Source organism: Atractosteus spatula, chromosome 19 (assembly GCF_055471065.1).
Source record: "Atractosteus spatula isolate fAtrSpa1 chromosome 19, fAtrSpa1.hap1, whole genome shotgun sequence".
NCBI lineage: Eukaryota > Metazoa > Chordata > Actinopteri > Semionotiformes > Lepisosteidae > Atractosteus > Atractosteus spatula.
Window position 1 is genome coordinate 2605934 of NC_142724.1, and position 20665 is coordinate 2626598.

Sequence of the window (20665 nt, forward strand, 5' to 3'; positions counted from 1 at the left end):
TAGATTCGTAGAGCCTGGTCTGGGCTCTGGATGTGGCAAAGGACTTCAAAGAAAGAAATGACAGTACATCCTTCATCCTTTCGCCACACACTGAACTGCATATTTAAGAGCTCATCGAGCTGACCGTGTATCGCTTTCTGGTTCCTTCTCCTTTATGAATTAGATTTTTGAATATTGCGCACGATTGTGGTCAGCGCGTGGCAGCAATGTGACTGGTGCTCTGGAATCAGTTCATGAATAAGCCACCGTGTCCTTCCTGGGGCGGTGCTGGGGCTGAATTCATGTTCTACACGGACAGGCTAAAGGAAACAGAGCCTGCTGGCGTTCGGTGCAGATAACTGACTCCAGTTAGGCATCTAGTCGCGCGTTAAAAGACCAAATTAAGAGACTTTATCCAGTAGAACAGATTTTCGTACAACTTTTGTTCTAACTCAGTTTTGGAGTACAATTACTGAAGGGTGCAATATACAACATGGGCAGCCAAAAGTCTATATTGAAAAAGTTGCAGGTAGGAGCAAATAATTTCTCGTCCTAAAGTTCCCTTAGAACCCCAAACCCAGTACTGAGCATAAACAATGTCTTAGCGGTGTGGAAGTGCTAACCCTAACCCTAGCGGGGGATTCAACAGAGCAATCTCGTTTCAAGCTTGCCGGCTCCTCCAAGGCTTTGGGGAAGTCAACCTCATGGGTTTCCTCAGGATCAGCAGTGAGGAAGCAGACTGAACAGAAGGCACTTCTTTACACAAAGAGAAGAGGGTGTCTGGAACAAGCAGGCCAGCCATGTGGCAGGAGTCTGGGGTCTTTTATGCAATCGCTGGACAAGATGCTAAAAGCAATAAGCAGCAAAACGAGCTTCACAGGCCAAATACCCTCTTCTCACTTATATTCTAACCTTTTTTAGCCTCCTTCTTCTTATGTTCTTGAAACTTAGTTTTATTTTTCTCCCTTTATTCATCACGTTGGAATGTTTTACATGAATATAACAGAACTGCAGTTTCCGAGGGCTGCTTTGTCAGTCGGTCAGGTGCCCAGAGACAGGGCTCCCTCCCCACCACATTCCATGCCAGTTCCCCTGACAGGCAGGCCCTGCCCACCAGAATCCGCCTTTTGGAAAATTTAACGGCCGAACCAACCGCCGGCGAGCACAGATAAGGACAGAAATAAAATGCAGCAGAAATATGTTGCAGCCGCCTCTCCAGATGGGAGCATTGGAGACTGGCCACAGCTTCCAGTCTCTCTCTTGTTAAAGCGCTGTAACTTTGTTTTCAATTAAAGGAGAATTATTGCTGTAGAAAAACACGCGTCTCTACTGCGGGCTTCATACTTGCGTCTTGACTTCACGTTTGAACAGGAGCCAGGTGAGGGAAAGGGCACTGGGCAGGAAAAGACGCCTGTCGCACATATCTGAGTGTCTTTGTAATGCCTTTACAGTTGCTAATTCCCACAACTCACGCAGCAAATTGGAGGAACGAGTTCTTATTCATCCCGAGATGGCCATAGAGGGGCAACACTGAAAGGCTATTGGCTGATCTGAGCCCCCAGGGCGGGGCGGAGCCAGCATCCTCCAATCGTGGCTCAGCTGTGACCTCTTCCACCCTGCAGGCCATGGTGGCAACAGCTGAGCTGTGATTGGAGGATGCTGGCTCCACCCAGTCCTGGGGGGCTGCCACGCCCCCTTTTCTCAGGCCATTCCAGCATGGGCCCTGCGTCCAGAGAAGAGCTCCTGGACCCGAATCTGTGCACCAGACCCCTCTCTGGGTTTGACCAGATGACAGCTTCAGAATTTCCACATCTGAATTTGTGAACGCTGCCCTTTTTTAGCTTGTGCTCTTTCTTACGGGAAAAATTAAAATCGGCATTTATGGCAATATATACTGAAACCTGGCTCAATGGGTTCTTTGGCCCCTGCATCGCAGAAGGGAGGGGGGTGGGGCGTGTTGGCTCTAACGATCTGGAGGAATTTGCCCAGCGTGTTTGTGTTGGAGCTCTGTGTGGTGGAACTACTGTATGTGGAAGGGAGGTCAGGTCCAGGCCTCCGCTGTACGGCCATGTGAACTCATTTTCCCAGTGGGGTGGACTGATGGCTCAGATAAAATCCTGAGGTCAAGGGTCACAGCCGCGCAGCTAGGCCTGGGCTGCCATGACAGGACTCTCTCTCCGTGGTCCCTCGAACGTACAGACTGCCCAAGAAACGAAGGCATGAGACAGAGCCTTCGATTTCCCCATGACGTTTATTTTCACACAAAACATGGCGAAAGACAGCTGCAAAAAAACATGCATGTTTCAGTCATTCAGTTTTGAAATTCGGTATGAGAGTGAATGCATATGAAATCTCCTACAGCACTTTTTGTTTGCTTTCAAGTTCAACGTCCGGGCTCAGAGCACGATGCTGCAGCAACACCACAGCAAAGTGAGACATTTAAAATAATATAAATATTATAGATATAATATAAATCTATGTGAAAGATAGATGGGGTGCTCAGAGCTGCCTCGGTATAGCCACAGCCAAAGCACTCAGTTCAGGGAGCAGATACATTGAGCTGAGCTGTGCTCGCCTACTGTTGGCTTCACACACACAAGCAAGCAAGTTTGAGTGCACGTGGAGGTTTGGTTGCACTGCAGCTCCAGAGCGGAGTCTGCAACCTACTCCTTATTAGTACAGGTTAAATAATTGTATAAACTACACAGGCACACAAACGGGAGATGCTCTTCCTGAGAAGCCAGTCAACCATTTCCATGTCAGGAACTTCAGCTGTAAATTGCTTTTCTTAAAAAGTCTGGAAAGTTCCATAGAATCCATTTTAAAAATAAAAGATCGTATTCCTGGTCAAATATACCATTTTGACAGGTTTCCATTAACTGCAGTGAAAATAGGCAGCCCTGGTGATTTATAATAGTACTTAATGATCTTAAATGTAAACCTAGATTTGTCACAATGGCTTTCTCTATTCTAGTTGTTTTAGCAGTTTTTAAGCCCTCTGTAATCTGACAAAAAACAGTGCACTCCATTTCACTGTTTTTCACTGAAACTCAAAATGCAAAGCTAACTTACCACTGAGACTACCATTTCCAGTGTTTGGCCACGTCAAGAATCTCTGTTTTCATTCATAACTTTTTTACTTAGAAACAGTCATGTCGAGACACAAGTGTCAACTGTCTCTGAGACCAGGGGCCTCATTTTAACATGAGAAAAAAAAGATTTACAATCCCTGGTTCTTAATATATACAGGAGGCACCCAATCTAGAACCTAGAACCTGTAGCCATGTCTCCCGTTTCTGCTCCTGCCGGTGACTCCTGTACCCAAGTGGGGGGGGGGGGGGGAGCAGGGAGGGGTGCAGGTCCTCGTCTCCCTCCCCCACCACAGCCTACACCTTCCGACACACCCTGAGCTCAGCAGGGGGTCCTGCACCCATGTCAGACGTATCTCCCTCTGTCTCTCTGTGTGCTCCCTCCGATTCGACACACGTCCGTTAACAAGCATTCACACGAGCACTGTGGCCGAGGGGGCGGCTTTTAGGAGCGGGACCCCTCCGTTCTGACACAGGGTCACCCACTTAGACCTCGTCACTGCTGTCAAGGGACAGGAAAAGGCAGCAAAGTCCGGGCGTGCTGGCAAGCACCCAAGCATGCAGCCGAAACGAATAAGGCCCTATTGAGCTTTCCTGGGTCCGGTGACGACGGGCATCGATACCATCGACCCGTGGAGACTTTCTCCCCCGGGCTGTTCGCGGTGACTCAGGACGCTGCGACCGCACGCAAGCTGACAGCTAGCCGGGCACAGCGCTGCCCAGAGAGCTCTGCTCCGCTCCCCCTGGGGGAGTCGGCGCGCAGTGAGCCCCCGAAGGACACGGGTTTAAAACCTAGTGATCGGAAACGAGCGCCACATCCGCATTCCTGCATCCAGATTTTCTTATTGCTTCATCCACCCCTCCACTGGCTAACTTCTCCTCCGGGTCCTGGGCCGTGGAGGGAGCCGGAGCCTATCCCGGCAAGCAGGGGGTGCAAGCCGGGGTACACCCCACAGCAACGCCGGTCTTTCGCAGCTCAGACATTATAGCACCCCCACACCAGAGCCAGTTGTTTTCCCCCAGAAACCGGTCAACCTACACGTGCGTCTGTGGGCTGTGGGAGGAAACCCACATGAGCACGGGGAGAACATGCAAGCTCCACACAGACAGCACCCAAGACCCCAGCGCTGAGCCCTTATTTAGACCTCACGTCCTGAAGATGTGGCTCAGCACGACCCACCCAAGAAGCACCACATCGACAGCTGTGGAGAGGGGTGTGACTACGCCCTGTGACACAGACTGTCCCCCTGACTGACGTTGTCACGGCGTGACTCTGAAAGCTTAAGATGTGTGAATCTAAACCTAATTACGGTTTACACCTCCCGGTCCACCATGTACACTGCACGTCTGACCAGGCTACAAGGGCGTAATGCTGCTGGTTTGTTTTTTTAATTTTCCTTTGAGGAAACATTTGTCAAACAGAATGGAAAGTTGTTGTTGTTGTTTATTTTGCGAATCTCCAGATTTCCCCTGGAGCTGCAAAAGCTGGGCGTGGGAAACATGTATGCAGTGACAGTATCCACATCGACAGCAGCTGTCGGAAATAACTGTTGCAACTTCATACAACTAACCAAACAAATGGAGCACAGCCTGACCCGTGATCATCAGCTGCCCGTTTGTACAGCGGTGCGGTTCTAGAACAGTCCATCTCACAACAGTCCTCTAGCGGCCGCGCCGGGCACTGCAGGCCTCACTCCCGGAAACCAGCAAGTTACAGTAAGGCGTGTTTACGACCGACAAAACGAAAAACAAGTACTCATAGTTGCATCACACACTGGAGAATAATTCCGAAAGAACGCTGTACTCGGTCCGAGGGGGAAAAAAAGTCACTCTAGAGTTGGTAAGGCATTACACCACACACATACAAGAGTGTATACTTTAAAAAGCAAATGTACTGCATTCCATCCGATTTAAGATACCATGCGTGACGAGTCCTCGCTTCGTTAATATCGTCAATAGCCCTTTGGCCTGGAATAATTTGCTTGTCAGAAACATTAAAAATCGCAGCAACTGAGCCACCAGAGACCGCAGAAGAATGGGCTTCTGCGAAACGTTCCGAAATATTTTTAATCGTTCAAAACTTGCGAACGATACAAAAAAACCCCGCTTCGTTACGTACTGTTGTTGTTGAGGTTGAGATTGTTTGTGATCTAACACTGCTGACGCTAAAATTCTGTGGGAGTAGTAGCACTTCGCTCGTACAAATGATACAAACTACTGAAGCAAATTTCAACCGCTTAGCACCTCAGAAATGTTGCATTTTCTTCACCATACAAACGGGTTTCGGTGTTACTAAAGGGAACGCGTGTTTACCACGATTCTTACGTCCATGCTCTTTTGTTTGTTTTGGTTTTCTGGTCTGTATAGTTCGTAGTTAGTCCACCATAAAGTGCATAGTTCACACAACACGCAGCAAGCCGGAGACTGCATGTACATATATTGCATGTGCGTGATATTTCAGCCAGGCACGCCTGAACTGCGAATTCACACCGGCCAAGTTACAGTTAAATTAATGTCAACAACTTAAAGTTCAGTTTCACTTTTGACGAACTGTGAATTGGTTTACTGAGAACTTTAAAATAATAAGAGCGCTCGTAAGGAGAAAAATTATACATTTGTATTTATTTGAGTAACAGTAAACAGAAGAACTGTTCATGCACAGTACTGTTACACGAAAGCCCTTTATGCAGTAGCATGCAGGCCCAGATCTGAAAACAATAGAGCCGTATGCACCCCGTGCTCCAGCGCCATGCGTCTCGTGGTTGGCTCCCACAGGCCTGTTGCGGGTCGCCCATTGGCTGCACCGCGATCCAGGCGATCGCTGATTGGCCGGCGGCTGCAGCGGAAACACTCTCAACCAATCGTGTGGCGCTTCGTCTCCGGGTTGTCCGGCGCGAGAAGCCCCTGCGTTGGCCGTTAAGAGACCCCTTACCTGTTGTCCACCGGCGCCATTTTGGGAGAAGCCGAAGTCGGGGATTGTGGTGGAGAATAACTTCGCGCACTGCGGGTGGAAAGAAAAAAAGCCTTTCTGTTTCTTTTTTAGATTGTTTTAGCTGTTTAGCGGCGCATTGTAAACTTGATCTAGAAGCAAAGTGTTGCTGAAGGTAAAGAGAAGTGATTCAGAGCTTTGTTTGAAGAAGAAGGAGGAGGAATAACGTTCGGAGGTCAAGAGCGGCCTAAGTGAAGCCGAGTCGAGAAAGGACAGCGTTTGGAAGGCGTTTGAAACGAGAGCGCTGTTTGTTCTTTTTAAAGGTAATATTTGCCTAATTTTGAGTAGATGATGGATTATTGAAGTCTTGAATATTCTCTAGACCGACGCGTTTACCTCTCTCCTCCTGGTAATGCAGGGCGGTAGCTGTTACGTAATTGTTTAAATGTGAGCAGCCGAAAAACTTCCGTTTTTAATCGTTTTCATGCAGAATCGCAGCAATTCCTAGATATAAAATAAAGCCCAAACGTTTTTTTTTATCAAGTAGATCCCATAAATCGAATAAATGGTCTTCGCTCTGGTATTTTTTTTTCGAATTAAAGAATGAGTCTTTAAAGCGTTTTAATGTTCAAAGCCGGGCAAGAAACCACGACGTTTCACAAACAACGGAGTGAGTTTGAGTTGTTTAACATTTTGCTTATTTTGCAGTCTTGTCACCGTACTCGCGGTGCTCTGGGTTTTACTCGAAACACTGTTGGTAAAGAAGTTTTGCTTATGGATTGTCTTAGTGGACTATATAGTACTGTGCCCATCTCGATTTTTTTATATTATATGTTATGCTTTGGGAGGTCTACGTGCAAGGTACGTAGTATTTCAACGAGAAGTTATTGAACTTTGCCCTCACACCAGTAGTTTATTTTCAAACAAAATTTCGCCTGCATGGTGCCGCTATGCACGCGTGTAAGAGCCGTGGAAGCAGGTAACTCATGTTGTCGAAGATGGGGAAAGGCAGAGTACATTAGCGTATGGTGAACGGAATAGTTTTAACTTTTTAATAATTGGGGAAGTGATGTAGTTTTAAAACTAGAGAGATCCTGCAAAATTTGGCTCAAGTTGAATTTCTGTGCATGTTTTTGGTGGAAGATAGATCATTTATCCTTTTCCGGTTTTGACAAGTTGAGAAACTGGTAGTTTGATTCACTTCCAGAGTATGACTTTAATTTCCTTACATATATAAAGCTGTTTTTCTGTGGCCTTCCAGTGTAAATCTAGTACTGTGAAAGGCAAAAAAAAATGTCTTGGGGGCTGTATTGTTCTATTAATTCTTAAACAAGCTTCATCCAGAAACTTAAGAGCTGTGAAGGATCTGTCCATTCATTCCCTCCCCAGTATTGACCTTTCTTGCATGATCCCGGTAGTTCGTACTTGTGCAAGTTTCCTATGGCCTGGGGAGGGGGTAGTATTAGACTTGAAGTCCTGAGGTGGTGTGCAGTCGAGCACATAAGAGTGAAGAAAACTTTGTCCTCAAACAATGGGTTCTGCAGAGTAAACTCACCCACCTGCTTCTCTTGACAGGTATTCACCTGAAAGGACATGTATTAAAGTCAGTTAACCAAGGACCAAGGCCAAGAATGACAGTAATACCAAACTAAGATCAAGACCACAGCTTCTCCTTTTTTATTCTACCTGCTTGTGGTACCTGTGTTCCTGTAGGGGGTTTCAGACACCTGATTGCATCCTGGGGTGGGGGTTAGTAGTTCTCTACAAACAGATTAAAGACTGCTGGTGGAGGTATTTCTTTAATATGATGCAGTGTTGACCTTCGCCCCCGGTTTTGATGTGATTCTAGATTTTGCATACTGCATGCATTATGAAGTGGTCATGCTAAATTTCCAGTTTTCCAATCTTTTGTGCACATACACCAGTATTTATGATTTGCCCCATCACAAGATAAGATCTTTTAGGGATGTGGCTTCTTCCACACAGCAGTTCAGTCTTATTCCTGTTGTTCCTACGTTTAGCAACTTGTATGTGGAAGCAGTTGTACTTACATGAGGTTTAATACCAGCTTTGTTTAATTTTTTTCTCCCAGGTTGATTGGCAGTATGGCAGACGATTTCGATATTGAGGCTATGCTTGAGGCTCCTTATAAGAAGGTGAGTGAATTTTAAAGGGTTTGCTATGGATTGCCAGAGTACACTACCCATGAAACTACCGCTCTATTGACATTTTCCCCCACACCCTCTTAATTTATGCAAAAATGACTTTAATGTATTTGCTGATGTGCTATGTTGCAGTAGTTTTAATTCAGAATTATGAATAAATGCCCGTCTATCTCTTTTTGTAGACTTGCCTAACGATATCTCACCTCTACTCCCATGAATTCACCTTTGATTCCAGTGTGAACTGTCAAACAGTAAGGTAGTAATTGCGCAATGTATTGATGTATTGTGGTCCCCTAGGTAAAAAGAGCCTCGTCTTTGAACATCCAAGCACCTGTTTGGTAGCAACAAGGTGAATGCAATGGATGACAAAAGCACATTTAACCTGAAAAAAGTAAATTGGAGACAGTATTCAAATTTTACAGACATGGTGTAGTTATGCCATGCTGTTTTAAGCTTCCTGTTTTAGAAGAAAATGAGTTGGGAATGTATTCTTGACGCGTAATTCCATTAGGTATGCTGTATAACTATACTTTGTCCTGTAGAGTTCAATTCATTCATGACATGAATGCGCATGGTTTTTGTTTATGCTGCACCAGTAGCTAGCGAATAGATTGATCTGTAGAATTAATCTGAACATTAATTTTTTATGCCGCATTGCTGAATTCTCATTTCTTGAGCAGTGAGTATTTTTGTTGAGATAAGGGCAAATACAACTTTAAAATGTGAATACTGTCTCTTAAACCCTTTATTGATATTTATTTTAAACCTCATGCCTGTTAAAGGGTCAATCACCATTTCAGGTAATTTTGCATGTTTTAACACCAGTAAATATTTACACCTTCTCACACCTATTCAGTAGCTTTCAATTAAGCTAAGTGGTAATTGATAGTCACATTTTAAATCCATTTCATATGTGTTAACTCTTTCAACAAAACAAAGTGTTCCCTTAAAATCTAAAATGGATTATTTCCATGCAACGGAATAGGGATTAGGGAGTTTCATTAGTTTGAACTGGTGGATTTTTATTTTAATTTTTAAATGAATTTCTTGGGAGTCGACGTTACTAAGCAGTGTGAATCCCTGTTTGCTTCAGGGCGAGATGTGTGACAGAGGTGGCATCGAGCTCTTACAGTCCACGAACGAAAATGGGTGAAGATCACTGGAATGGCATCCATCACAGGAACTCGATTAGTGGCTGGCTGCTAGCATGGCCACATTGGTCTTAGGCAAAGATAGCCTTGGTACTGATCAGGAGGAGTTGCTCAGCAAATATTCACTAAACTTGGCTTAATAGTATACAAATGTTTAACCACTTCAGCTATGATTATTAGATCTTGAATTTTGGTTTTATTTACTGTTATATGTTTTAAGAGAGGGGAAAAGTAACGGCAAAGTGGTTACAAAGGGACCCAACTTTATAAGTTTGACTTGTAATTTGTACGAATACTTTTTAAATGATTTTTTTATATTTTCTTTTGTTCCCAATCCCCCTTTACCTTGACGACTTGAAATGTTACCTCTTCGTCCTCATGATGTTCTTCTATCGACCCTGCTTAGGATGAGAACAAGCCCAGTAATGCGAATGGCCACGAGGAGCGCAGTAAGAAGTAAGTGCAAGCTGGGAGCCCCATGGGAGCAGGCTGACTGTGTGGGAGGAGTGGGTGGTGGTACAGGACTTATCTTTCATGCCCGAGACCACGCTGTTAACTTGGAAAGGGATTGCCGATGGCACTTGACTTAAGTAGCTTCCTCCATCTACCAGTAACGCCGTACATCTTGACCTGCTGTGACACGTACCACAATTTGGTACGGTGTGAGAGCACTGGAGTTGGCATGGCTGACTCTGCACGTCGGTTGTTTAGTGTCTTTTTGTATTCATGGTAACTTTATGCCAATTGAATCTTTTGTAGTTGACAGACGTTGCGAAACACTCTGCCAAATAGGCCCTGAAAACTGTAATGAAACTGTAGTTAAAACTGTTTAAGGTATAGTGTTTTAATTGTTAGTTTTGTGGTTTGGTTAGCTATGCCTGTAATTCTGAAATGGCAAATCTTATCTTAGCGTGAGGGTGTGAGACTTGAAATAAAGTATTGTGGGTGTGGTTATGATTTCTCGCAGGAGCAGGTAGGATTGAGGTAGGGGGCTCTTGCTTAAGATTGTCTTGTTCATTTTATGACTTTTTATATAGAGCATTGAGTATAAAATGGATTTTATACATGCAATTTTCCATGCCCAGGTAGATATGAAAGCTACAACTATTAACTTAGAATATTCTATCCCTCATGGAGGTGGTGGTGGTGGGGGGGGGTGTTATAAGTAATATATAACAGTTGCTTACTTCTTGTTCTCCAAGCCTTTTACGTTGGTTAGGGTCGTGTCACTGACCCCCTCCACCATGTTCCGATGGAGCCTTTTAAGTTTTCACACGGCACTTTCTCTTCATCGCGAAAGGAAAAAGAAGAGCAAGAGTAAGAGTCGCAGTAGAAGCCGCGACCGGAAGAGGAGCAAAAGCCGGGACCGCAAGAAAAGCCACGACAGGAAGAGAAGCCGGAGCCGCGATAAGAAGCGCAGTCGAAGCCGGGACCGTCGCCGCAGCCGGTCTCGTAGCAAAGAGAGGAGTGGCCGCTACAGAGCACGAAGGAGCCCCTTGTACGTCTTTTGTCCTTGTAGCCGTGTCTGTCCTGCTATGTTCTTTACAGATAAAACTATAAGAGCATGTTTTTGGTAACTGCATGTTTTGGTTCCCTTCTCATCTTAGGTTTACACTAGTTGTTAATTGGTATTAAAACTAACAGTTTTTAAAGCCTACCTGCATATTATTTCTGGGTGGATAAGTTGGTTCTTTTAGAGTTTTGTATCAAAGCAGGTTATCTGCTTTTGCTGTGGGGAGAATAAGGGCAGGACTTCGTCTACTTGCCTACTTTATACATTTGGTATTAACGGAAGTACAGCTCTCAGAGGAGCGTTAAGGTAGGTGTTAGTTAGCAATTCAACTTCTAAAGACTGTAATTGGGGTCTTCTAATCTTCAGTGTGTGATCATGCCACCCTTAGATGGCTTTAAAGTCGTAGTTACTGAGATGAACCTTGTTTTTAATCGCAGTTCTGGGCCGAAATTTAACGGTGGTTCCAGAGGGAAGATTGGCCCACCACCTGCCATCAAACTAAGGTTTTTATACTATTTTCTATGTTATTTGTGTGTATAGTTGCTTGTACAGTGTATGGTGCACAAGCACCATAGTGTGTGTCCTCAATTCAAACTGAATCTTTTTTTTTAAATTGTAGCAGGAAACGCTCCAGAAGTAGAAGCCCTTTCAGGAAAGACAAAAGCCCGGTCAGGTGAGCTTTAGCTTATGTTTCCATTGGGTAGAAGTAAGTTTTTCGATTGTAGTGTTTTGCTTGTGCATATTTCTTTTTGAAGTGCTCCTAATGAGAGCTGCCAACTGGGGACCCTTTTCCCTCATTACGATAACCTCTGCAGCCATTTTCTTTTTCACAACCAAAATTCAAGTCATGTAGCGCTTCGTAAGTCCTTATCTCTGTCTGTTAATAGGGAGCCTATTGATAACCTAACGCCCGAGGAAAGAGATGCCCGCACAGTTTTCTGCATGCAACTTGCTGCCAGAATTCGACCACGGGACCTTGAAGAGTTCTTCTCTGCTGTAGGAAAAGTAAGTTGTGGCCTCTTAACATTTAATTTGACAGTTCAGATATTGAGAGAGCTGAAGAGTTTTACAAACTGATTTTTACATGAACCGTTTTGAGTTTAGGTCACTAGTTTTTTCTGAATTGGATTTTTTGGAAGCATTAACTACTCAATTAATTGAGTAATTAAAGTAGTACTATTCTGTAGCTTTTAATAAAGTAAGGTTAGACTAGTAATGTAAGGGGTAAATACACTGTATTGTAATTGGGTGGCTGCCTCCTAATTGTTTTTCTTTCACCAGGTAAGAGATGTGAGAATGATTTCTGACAGAAACTCGAGAAGATCAAAGGGGATCGCTTACATCGAGTTTGTAGAAGCAAACTCTGTGCCACTGGCAATTGGCCTGACAGGACAGAGGCTTCTGGGAGTGCCAATCATTGTGCAGGCTTCACAGGTGAGATACCTAAAATAGTTAAACCAGCTTGATTCCTAGTTTCTTTCAGAGTATACAGTTCCAGGGAACTCTGGCATTAGAGGTAGTGCAAGTTGCTGTAGTGTTCCAAATAAATCTTAACTAGATTTTTTTTGTTTCGTAGGCTGAGAAGAACAGGGCTGCTGCCATGGCCAATAACTTGCAAAAAGGCAATGCTGGACCAATGAGGTTGTACGTAGGATCTTTGCATTTCAATATCACAGAGGACATGCTCCGGGGGATCTTCGAGCCTTTTGGAAGGGTAAGAAGAGGCTTTGTCACTGCTGTAACAATGTACATATTCTTTTGCTGAAATCGTATAGGATGTTTTTGAATTGTGAATTTTAATTTGCTCTATATTTTGTTCTAGATTGAGAGTATTCAGCTGATGATGGATAGTGAAACTGGGCGATCCAAAGGATACGGCTTCATTACAGTAAGTTTTAATGAATGCTCATATGGAATTTGAAATGCTCAAGGTTTTGAATTGTAACTGATGAGAAGTCCTTCTTTAGTTTTCAGATGCTGAATGTGCCAAAAAGGCATTGGAACAGTTGAATGGATTTGAACTGGCTGGTAGGCCAATGAAAGTAGGACATGTGACTGAGCGCACTGATGCATCCACAGCCAGCTCGTTCCTGGACAGTGACGAGCTGGAAAGGACTGGGATAGATCTTGGTACAACGGGCCGACTGCAGCTGATGGCCAGGCTTGCTGAAGGTAAATTTCTGGGTCAGAAAGCTTGTATTGGCAAAAACTTAAACAACTGGTCCATCCTGTAGACTTGTTCATCGTGCTGGCTAGATTGATGTTATATATAAAATGTTGCTATTGAGAACATTTTAAGATTTTTCAATTATGTGGCCCAAAAATGATCTTGTCCAGGTCTCAGTTTTAGATGGCTTTTTTTCAGTCTGTAGGTAAACATTTAGCTAAAATGTATACACTTCTATGCTCTTGTAGGTACTGGATTACAGATCCCTCCAGCAGCTCAGCAGGCTCTGCAGATGAGTGGCTCAATCTCATTTGGCGCAATGGCAGCTGTTACAGGTAAAGGCCTTACCTAATTCTATCAGGCTTCAGTTTCACTATGCATAGTTGGATATACACAAGCTGCATAAGTAAATAGTTGCATGAATTTGGAAAGAACCTGTTTATTCATGAATTATACATAGCATCTATTGAACCAGGTTAGCAGTATTCACAAGGTTATTTACCTACTGTTGTGTTCATGAAAAAACAGTTTTGTTCCAGACTTTTGTATCCGTTTACTTCAATGTCTGGATTGTGTGCATATTCATGATTTAGGTTCATTGTAGATCACACGTAAACATGCAAATCCTTCCATCTTTCTGTGCACACTCATACCATGATTCCCAGCATTCTCACCTGTGCTGTAAGTTATCATGCTGTGAGATGAGTGAAGTGCACTTTTTTAATTTCTTTTTCTTCTAATCCTTAGATTTACAAGCAAGGCTGACTCAACCACCCGAAGGTGAATTTGATCTGCATATCCAAAACGTGGCATAACCCTCCAGTCTCGTGTTCTGTTGGCTGTATCTAAGCTCACACTGGAAAAAGTCTTGGTGATTTGTATCTTGCTTCCCAAGATTTTTTCTTGCTCGCAAATCAAAGCATGCAGGGTCGCGAGTGATAATGTCTGAGTTGGCAGTGCTATTGGAAGAAAGATTACAAGTAGGCGTTTTTTCAATAGAAAACAGGGAGGCAAACAAAGTTGCCGATCCTCTTTTGCCTGGTACTTACTGCTGTTGCACATGTGGAGAATGCACCCACAAAAGACGTGTGATTGTGGCCTTTTTTGGGGGGATACTTAAATTACAAGAGCCTTTTTTTTTTTTCTCTGCAGCTGCTGCCACCCCTGCCTTGAATTTAAACCTGAATACAGCTTTGAATTTACCGACACAACCACTGGCAACACATTGCTTCCAGCTGTCCAACATGTTCAATCCTCAGTCGTGAGTATCGCTATAGCTTTGTGTGTTTGCTTGGGACCACTTCACTGTTGGATGTGGGTTGACAAAATACTTCGCAATGACTAGTTTAAGTACAGTTGTAAGGTTGGAATAAGTTGTACATAATTGTGTAGCATTTAAAGATGAACTGTTATAATATTTTGTTGGTAGCGTTTGAGATTTTTTCACAGAACTGAAAACATTTTAATTGTAGTGCTTCTTTCATTTTTGCCTGTTGGAGCCCTTGTGAGAAAAAACTGGATTTTTTTTTTGTTACAGTGAAGATGAACCTGGCTGGGATGTAGAAATCCAAGATGATGTTATTGAAGAATGCAACAAGCACGGAGGGGTTGTTCACATTTACGTGGACAAGAATTCACCACAAGTAAGAACAGCAATGCTTTGAATTGGTAAAATATTTGGAATTTTCTGGGAGGGGAGGTTCGCGTTCTGATTGTGTTTCCTTTTTTCAGGGCAACGTGTATGTGAAGTGTCCAACTATACCGGCTGCAATGGCTGCGGTTAATGCTTTGCATGGAAGATGGTTTGCAGGTAGGTTTAGAAATCGGTCGGAGGCACGTGAAACCACCTTTAACGACGCATGAAGCTAGAAATGTTTCCTTTATGAGGTGTTCTTCAGGTAACTGTTATTCTTCCTCTGCCCGCAGGTAAAATGATCACTGCCGCGTATGTTCCGCTCCCGACGTACCACAACCTCTTCCCCGACTCCGTAATGGCAACGCAGCTGTTGATGCCTTCTCGGCGGTGACTTTCCCCAAAACTGCTTTAGTCGAGAATGCGTATTGGTCAGTCTGTACATAGCATTCGTGGTCTGCCTCCTCCCCCCACCCCTTTTCTCCGAGATAGAAACCTCCTGATCAGTGATTGATCAGGTCAGTGTACTTCAGTAGCAGTTTGCTGCCGAGAGGTTCTCCTTTATTTTTTTTTCATATTCTAAGCGGGGATTGAAGCACCATTTTTTCACGAGAGCTGTAACATTGTGGAGTGTATTTACAATAGTACGGACATGGTGACAGAAGATGGACCGAAATTGGAGTAATAGTACACCTGATCTTGAGTAATTTGATAAATATTGTGCGTGAAAACATGGGACGTGCATAATAAAGGGACAACAGTTTTATGTACAGCTTGCCTAATGTTGGTCTTGTCTGTTGACCATTTTATCATATCTTGTAAATGTTTTGTTGTACATACAGCTGTCTCGTGCTTTATAGGTTTAAGGCGGGCAAGTGTGTTGCATTTCCTCACTAAAAATCCAGAAGTGGAAAGTAAAGATTTGTACCAGTAAAAAGATTCTGGTTGATGGAGCTATCTGAAGGGGAGAAATAACATTGCGGTGCCCCTTGCCTGTCTGCATATTGTGTTCTTCAATGTTTTAAGCTCTATGAGCTCTGGAGACTAAATGACAGGTAATTAATTCATTTGTGTTAATTCAAAGAGACCACCTGGTATTTCTATTAAGTAACTGTTTTTTGTAATCAGGATTTGATTTTGTAAAGAATTCTTGATTAAAGTTCCTTTAAAGTATACACAGCAGTTTGTTTGTTTTTTTCCCCCAAGGATTAAAATCCTTTTAACATCCTTTGGTTCTGATATTTTTGTGCAGTGCTTAAATATGGGATCGCCTGAACGGAGAATGAGGCTTAGTAGAGGCCAACTGTGAAGAGCTACTGGAATAGGCGGCATTCTTCCAGTTAGACAGTCCTAAATCTCCAGAGATGAGTCCTCTGATATTCTGCCTCCTTTTACAATTTTTTGGGAAGCACCTAAAGTTACCTGTATTACCTGATTAATTTGAACATTTGAGCTGTATCTGCCTGCAAATCTTAAGCACTTAGACATGATCCTGTCCAACCCTGGTTTTAGAATTCAGAAAGGTTGGTATACCTTGACATTGCATAAAGTATTTCAGGTAGGCCACAAATGAGTGTGCCAATACCCCTGTTTGGGTCGGACCAATTTGTAAAGAATACCTTCCTGGAAATTTTTCATCTGCTTCATTTAACCGTAACATAATGGGGGTGGCCTTATAGAAACTAGTAATTTGCAATTGGAATCTAGAGCTCGGAGAAAAGTTCACACTGATTTATAGAAGAATAACCCAATTTTTGTGATGGGTAATCCTTATGATAGGTGCATACGTCTTGTTCAAACCAATGGGTTGCATTCAAATTGTTCACCTCTATACAATAATTGTACATTAAAATTAACTGGATGTTAAGAACTTAAATGTTTGCAGTACTTGGAATGAGTGTAATTATATATCTAAGTAACCACATCTATTCTACATACAGAGAAGTCAGGAACCTTCTGAAATGCAGAAAATCCTATATTTAACTATTTTGCTAATTTAGGTGCTAAACAAATTGATATGAGGATATTATCTAGCTATTTTTAAAGGTAATTTTAGTAATTCCAGATTTTCATTTTTGATTAAGTGCCTTTTTGGCCATGAAGGCACAACCACAGGAATATACGTGATTTTAAATGAGATCCTTCCACTGTATAGTTGTCTAAATCCTAATATTTTGTATTTTTAATTATACAACCAACTTTCTGATAATGGAGCAAGGTCACTTTCTCTGTGGCTGCCTTCTATAACATCTTGTCCTTACTATTTGAATCCTGTAACACTGTTATCGTCTTCATATTGTTAGCTTGTTTACCAGGTGAATGTTTATAGCTCAGTATTGTCTTGAACAGTAATGATAAATGTAAGAATATCAGTGCAGAGAGATGACTTCATGTTCCCAGTCTATTTTACAAAATGATTTTACTGTTCCTACGTAAAATGGCAGTGGGAGCACAACATTTACAAGGCAGCTGCTTTACTCTGCGCTTCAATGATGGGAGTGTTCAGCTGGATTACAGTAACTGTAATGTCATCTCTGTACATCCTAGCCAACTCCTGCGGCAGGCTGAGCATTCTGGACAAGCGCCTAGGATCCAGGCCTCCAAAATCGTCGCTCCCGAGAGCGTGGCGTATCAGATGCGTTGCGGTGTTGTGGTCTTCAAAAGCAGTGGAGGCCCTGGCCTTCCTTTCCACGAGTAAGCTGTGCATCTGTCCCAGGGTGAAGGAGGTCCCGGAGACTGGCTTCTGCCAGTGGATTCCGGTTAAGTGCTCCCCAACCACTTGAACAACATTCTGCCTGTGCATCAGGTCCCACAGACCATCCGTGGCCAGGATCAGGAACTTGTCTTGAGGCCGGAGCCTGTGAGACGTGACTTCTGGCTCTGCGATGAGATAGGGAGGAGTATAGTAGTTTGCAGGGAGCATCCTGGCATACTCGTTCCCGGACAGTATGTCCGGGCGCGCGTCAAGCACCCTGCTCAGTAGCTCGCCGCTCCATTTGAACTTGATGTCCCCAAAAGCCCGGAAAGGCATGAGAAGTCCCAGCAGCCTGTCGTGTTTGACGACGATCTTCTCCTCCGCCGCTGGGTGCTCCAGGCGTACCCTCTCCAGCTCCTCGGGGTTCTGGGCGTTGTGATCGTTGCTGATGGTCAAGGCAGACCACGTGCCGTTGCCGTTCTGGACCCCCAGCACAGCCCGGCTGTCCCCCAGGTTGGCGACGTGCAGGTCGAGCCCGTCCACGTGGGCAACACAGGCCGTGCACCCCGATATCGCAACCCTGAGGGGCGTGTAGTGCGAGAGGGGGTCCCCGAGCTCCACCTGCGCTTCCAGCGAAATGTCGTTGTCCAGCCTCTGGAAGGCGCCCACCAGGGCGGCGCCGATGTCCTTGTGGTCCTTGCCGTCGTGCAGGTCGATGAGCTCCTGCCAGTAGGTCCGCAGGCTGCTGAAGTACAGCTTCCCGGCGTCCGTGCTGACGTAGTCGTTGGGGTGCTTGTGCCACTGCAAGATGGGGAACACGGGCCGCTCGTTCTCCACCGCCTCCTCGATGTCCATCAGCGTCTTCAGCGGCAACAGAGACACCGCTATGTAGTAGAAGAGTCGCTCGCTGACCGCCTGCGCGCACGCGTAGCCGGCGTGCCCGTCGAAGACGCCGAACAGCATCCCCCTGCTCTGCAGGCACGTGGCAGCGCTCCTGCGGTCCTCGCTGGGCACGTTAGAGGGCAGGAGGTTGCTGTCGAACCCCAAGACCGGGCTGGCGTTCCTGCCGTCCAGCTCGTGGACCCTGAAGCTGTACTCGTTCGTCCTCAAGATGTGGCTCATCTGGGACGCCGTCATCGGGCTTGACTGAGCTCCTGCTCTGTACTTCCTCCTTGGGGTCTCCGCAAGGGGGAAACGGCGAGGAGGCGGCCCCGGGTGGGGCCACAGGGCCGCGCTCAGCGATCTCAGCTGGCGCACTGCCGCCAGCTTGTGACGATGGACGGAGAGATGATGGAAACAGTTTGCAGAAAGCATGGTCCTTGAAGCTGCCGGTTAAACACCCTCCTCTCCTTGACCTGCATTCGAAATAAACAGAGTTAAGGAAATCGGGCTGTATCAACAGAGCAGGTGCAACTTACAGCTCTTTTAATCTTTTCTTTTGAAACGGTATACAGTTGTCGGTATTCAAGCCTCTCGTATTTCAGCCTCCAAACTCAGAGCTCCGGCTTCATTAGATCAATCCTGAAGTCGGATAAAAGATAAAAGACGCCGGACAGAGCAACAAATACTTCTCTCCTCGTCTAAACCGCGGTCCCAGACGCAAAGTCGCAGGTTTGTGTTGACTGATTTTACTTCAGTACAGCAGAACTGCTATTACACAACGTGTACTTGACAAGGGAACAAACAGTTTTAAAGGCAGGGAGATTTATACCGTAGGAGGGCTACGTGGATATGATCGTAGATGTTTACAATATCTATTTTTTAATATCCTCACCAATATTTTATCGGTGTATTCAATCACTTGTACTTCAATATACAGCAAATTCTTTTCTGTAGTTCACAAAGAGTGACATTTGTTCAGTACCACTTCAAAAACAGTATTGTGCTTTAAGCCTACCTTTAAAAACATATTTGTAAAGGTACTCAAAGGTGGACTTCGTTTTTAAAATGAACTTAAATAACTATCACCGTCATTACCTGTAACTGCGGGTGTTGCACACATCAATACCGCTGTTTTTTTTTTTAAAGCCACATAGATAAAAAACAAAACTTTAATATATATATATAACTCAACTAACATTTTTAGTTCTGTCTCAAAAGCGTTCACAAAGCGACGCACGGTTCTTGGGCCACCGATACCTGTCAGCCTGCCACCTGAACAGATCTCCTCGGCGTAAGGTCCCTCGCTTTGTAAGGCCTTCATACACTCAAGGTGAACCGGCCTGCTCTGCCCGTCCAATCGTCACGACATCCAGAAAAAAAGAGCCAGACAAGCACAGTCTGCATTAACGACAGCGAGGCCGCCGGCATGACAGGTCGGACAACACAGCAGCTACCTGCGACGACACAATCCCTGCCGACAGCCTCTCTCCTTCCTTCTCTGCGCAGCAAGTGCAGGTCACTACCCTGCCATCCTGCGGCAAAGCAGCACAGTGACATCGAAATACAAAGTCGTTTCTTCAAATCATTCCTGTTCGCCGTTAGTGTTCTCCTGTTATTATTTAGGCTGTTGTTTGGAAAGGTTGGACGTACCGGTCGTGGTCTCCTCCGCTCTGACGAAGTTACAGTCTCCGGTTGCTGCCGAGCATGAGTCCCTCCATCTTTCCTCCCGGCGCGCCCCGAGCCGGATGGCACGCCACGATAGAGCCGCTTCTCCCGTGGAGTTAAATTTTAACCTGTCGCCTCCTTCTGTACCTGTCCAGCGGCGGCACAGCCCCGGAGACGCCCTGGAGACTTTGTCCCAGCCGTTTTCAACGCTAAAGGCTAAAGCGGTTTTGTCGTTAAGAGTGGAAACACGCAACACAAACAGTACGGATCGTTGGGTTATTATTATTATACGAAGTTTAAGGATACAAGCTATTTAAAAACACGTAGGTGTGTTCTGTCGCGAATTCAATAATGAGCTCGCAAGAAAAACCCTCATCTAATGCAAACTTTGTTCAGTTACCCGTACAAAATAAATGACATACAATGACGTTTATTTAATTTTTCACACAAGTTATAGAGCATGTATAACCGCAGATAAAAAGTACAACACTATCATCATAAACGAAAACCTCACTCTTTTAAGCATGCACAGAAAAAAACCGCATAAAGACGCTTTTGTAGTAGACGTCACGTTTTAAAAAACACAGCCATTGTGGTATTTAAAACAGTCAAGGTATTAAACATTAATGTAAACTAGAACTACATGTTTAAAAAAACATAACCGAATTATTTCTGATTATTAGGCCATCGAGGCGCTACTGGACGGGACAGGTGTCGCTCAAAAACTCCCAGCACCTTGAGCTGCAGAGTTCCACGTGACGGTGGCGCTCTCTTCCCCGTTTTGGCTTCAGCAACAA

At 44.6% G+C, this 20665-nt stretch overlaps 2 protein-coding genes and 1 long non-coding RNA gene across 12 annotated transcripts; 2 read left to right on the plus strand and 1 right to left on the minus strand.

The window, feature by feature from the left end:
- Nucleotides 1-4760: 4760 nt before the first annotated feature.
- Nucleotides 4761-15799, plus strand: rbm39a (RNA binding motif protein 39a). 7 transcript variants are annotated; one of them, XM_088937211.1, is made up of 18 exons: nt 4761-4908; nt 8090-8153; nt 8345-8413; nt 9720-9769; nt 10614-10811; nt 11264-11329; nt 11446-11499; nt 11714-11831; nt 12108-12260; nt 12403-12540; nt 12649-12714; nt 12794-12998; nt 13242-13328; nt 13741-13773; nt 14146-14254; nt 14531-14636; nt 14725-14803; nt 14920-15799. In XM_088937211.1, exons 2-18 carry the CDS (start codon nt 8103-8105, stop codon nt 15018-15020), a joined length of 1683 nt encoding a protein of 560 aa, XP_088793337.1. In that variant the 5' UTR covers nt 4761-4908; nt 8090-8102; the 3' UTR covers nt 15021-15799. The 7 variants fall into 7 exon arrangements, with proteins under 7 accessions (XP_088793337.1, XP_088793341.1, XP_088793343.1 ...); XM_088937210.1 differs by lacking the exon at nt 4761-4908 and adding an exon at nt 6002-6320; XM_088937215.1 differs by lacking the exon at nt 8345-8413.
- Nucleotides 8422-9308, plus strand: LOC148817847 (uncharacterized). The gene is made up of 2 exons (XR_016094479.1): nt 8422-8511; nt 9256-9308. It is a non-coding gene; the product is annotated as an uncharacterized LOC148817847 (long non-coding RNA).
- Nucleotides 15800-17029: 1230 nt separating the features above from the next.
- LOC148817848 (pyruvate dehydrogenase [acetyl-transferring]-phosphatase 1, mitochondrial) lies at nt 17030-20628 on the minus strand. 4 transcript variants are annotated; one of them, XM_088937203.1, is made up of 3 exons: nt 19854-20628; nt 19461-19543; nt 17030-18676 (listed from the first exon to the last, which is right to left on the minus strand). In XM_088937203.1, the coding sequence occupies exon 3, from the start codon at nt 18633-18635 to the stop codon at nt 17085-17087; it is 1551 nt and encodes a 516-aa protein (XP_088793329.1). In that variant the 5' UTR covers nt 18636-18676; nt 19461-19543; nt 19854-20628; the 3' UTR covers nt 17030-17084. The 4 variants fall into 4 exon arrangements, with proteins under 4 accessions (XP_088793329.1, XP_088793328.1, XP_088793330.1 ...); XM_088937202.1 differs by having other exon boundaries at nt 19461-19548; nt 19854-20621; XM_088937204.1 differs by lacking the exon at nt 19461-19543 and having other exon boundaries at nt 19854-20623.
- Nucleotides 20629-20665: the final 37 nt, after the last annotated feature.

Bases quoted from the DNA above. Each gene is read 5' to 3' on its own strand.
- LOC148817848 (XM_088937203.1), bottom strand. From the start codon at position 18,635: ATGCTTTCTGCAAACTGTTTCCATCATCTCTCCGTCCATCGTCACAAG.
- rbm39a (XM_088937211.1), top strand. From the start codon at position 8,103: ATGGCAGACGATTTCGATATTGAGGCTATGCTTGAGGCTCCTTATAAG. The intron at 11,330-11,445 runs GTTTTTATACTA...TTTAAATTGTAG, and splicing joins CCACCTGCCATCAAACTAAG to CAGGAAACGCTCCAGAAGTA. The intron at 11,500-11,713 runs GTGAGCTTTAGC...GTCTGTTAATAG, and splicing joins AAAGACAAAAGCCCGGTCAG to GGAGCCTATTGATAACCTAA.